We start from the raw sequence: 481 nt of genomic DNA on the forward strand, positions 1-481 counted from the left end.
CCTGCCATAGCGTTTTAAATATTGATCACAAATGTTAAAAGACTGAATCGTTCTCCTGCTTCTGCTGTGTCTGTGGATCATATGCTAAAGTCAGGTGACAGACTCACTTCCGCTTATTGACCGACTGACGCAGAAGCTGCCGGATCTCGCGAGAGTTCTGTACGTTACTGGAGCTACGTCCAAGTATTTATTTATATATTTATCTATCTATCTGTCTATCTATCTATCGAAACACCAGGCATGTTAGACAAGTTGAAAAAGTAATGCCAATATATAACATTCCAAGAAATGTACAACGAGGAAAAAGAGAAAGAAAGAAAGAAAGAAAGACAGACAACACAGAATTATTATTAATCAGGGGTTTCCATATACATAAGCATTGCTGTGTTAAATAATATAAAGATTCTAACAAATATTTGTTGCTTTACTATTTTTTTTTACATAGTTTTTACCATCTCATAATAACATTGTAATTCAAAAT

At 33.9% G+C, this 481-nt stretch overlaps 1 protein-coding gene across 1 annotated transcript in view; it reads right to left on the minus strand.

Annotated features, from left to right (window-relative positions):
- atp6v1f (ATPase H+ transporting V1 subunit F) overlaps nucleotides 1-98 on the minus strand; it is a 5,145-nt gene extending 5,047 nt beyond the window's left edge. The window contains exon 1 of the mRNA XM_053650837.1: nucleotides 1-98. This exon is cut by the window's left edge and continues 150 nt beyond it. Within this exon, the coding sequence (XP_053506812.1) occupies nucleotides 1-8 (8 nt within the window). The 5' untranslated portion in view covers nucleotides 9-98.
- Between the last annotated feature and the right edge of the window lie 383 nt (nucleotides 99-481).

This window comes from Ictalurus furcatus, chromosome 19 (assembly GCF_023375685.1).
Source record: "Ictalurus furcatus strain D&B chromosome 19, Billie_1.0, whole genome shotgun sequence".
In the NCBI taxonomy this organism is placed as follows: Eukaryota; Metazoa; Chordata; class Actinopteri; order Siluriformes; family Ictaluridae; genus Ictalurus; species Ictalurus furcatus.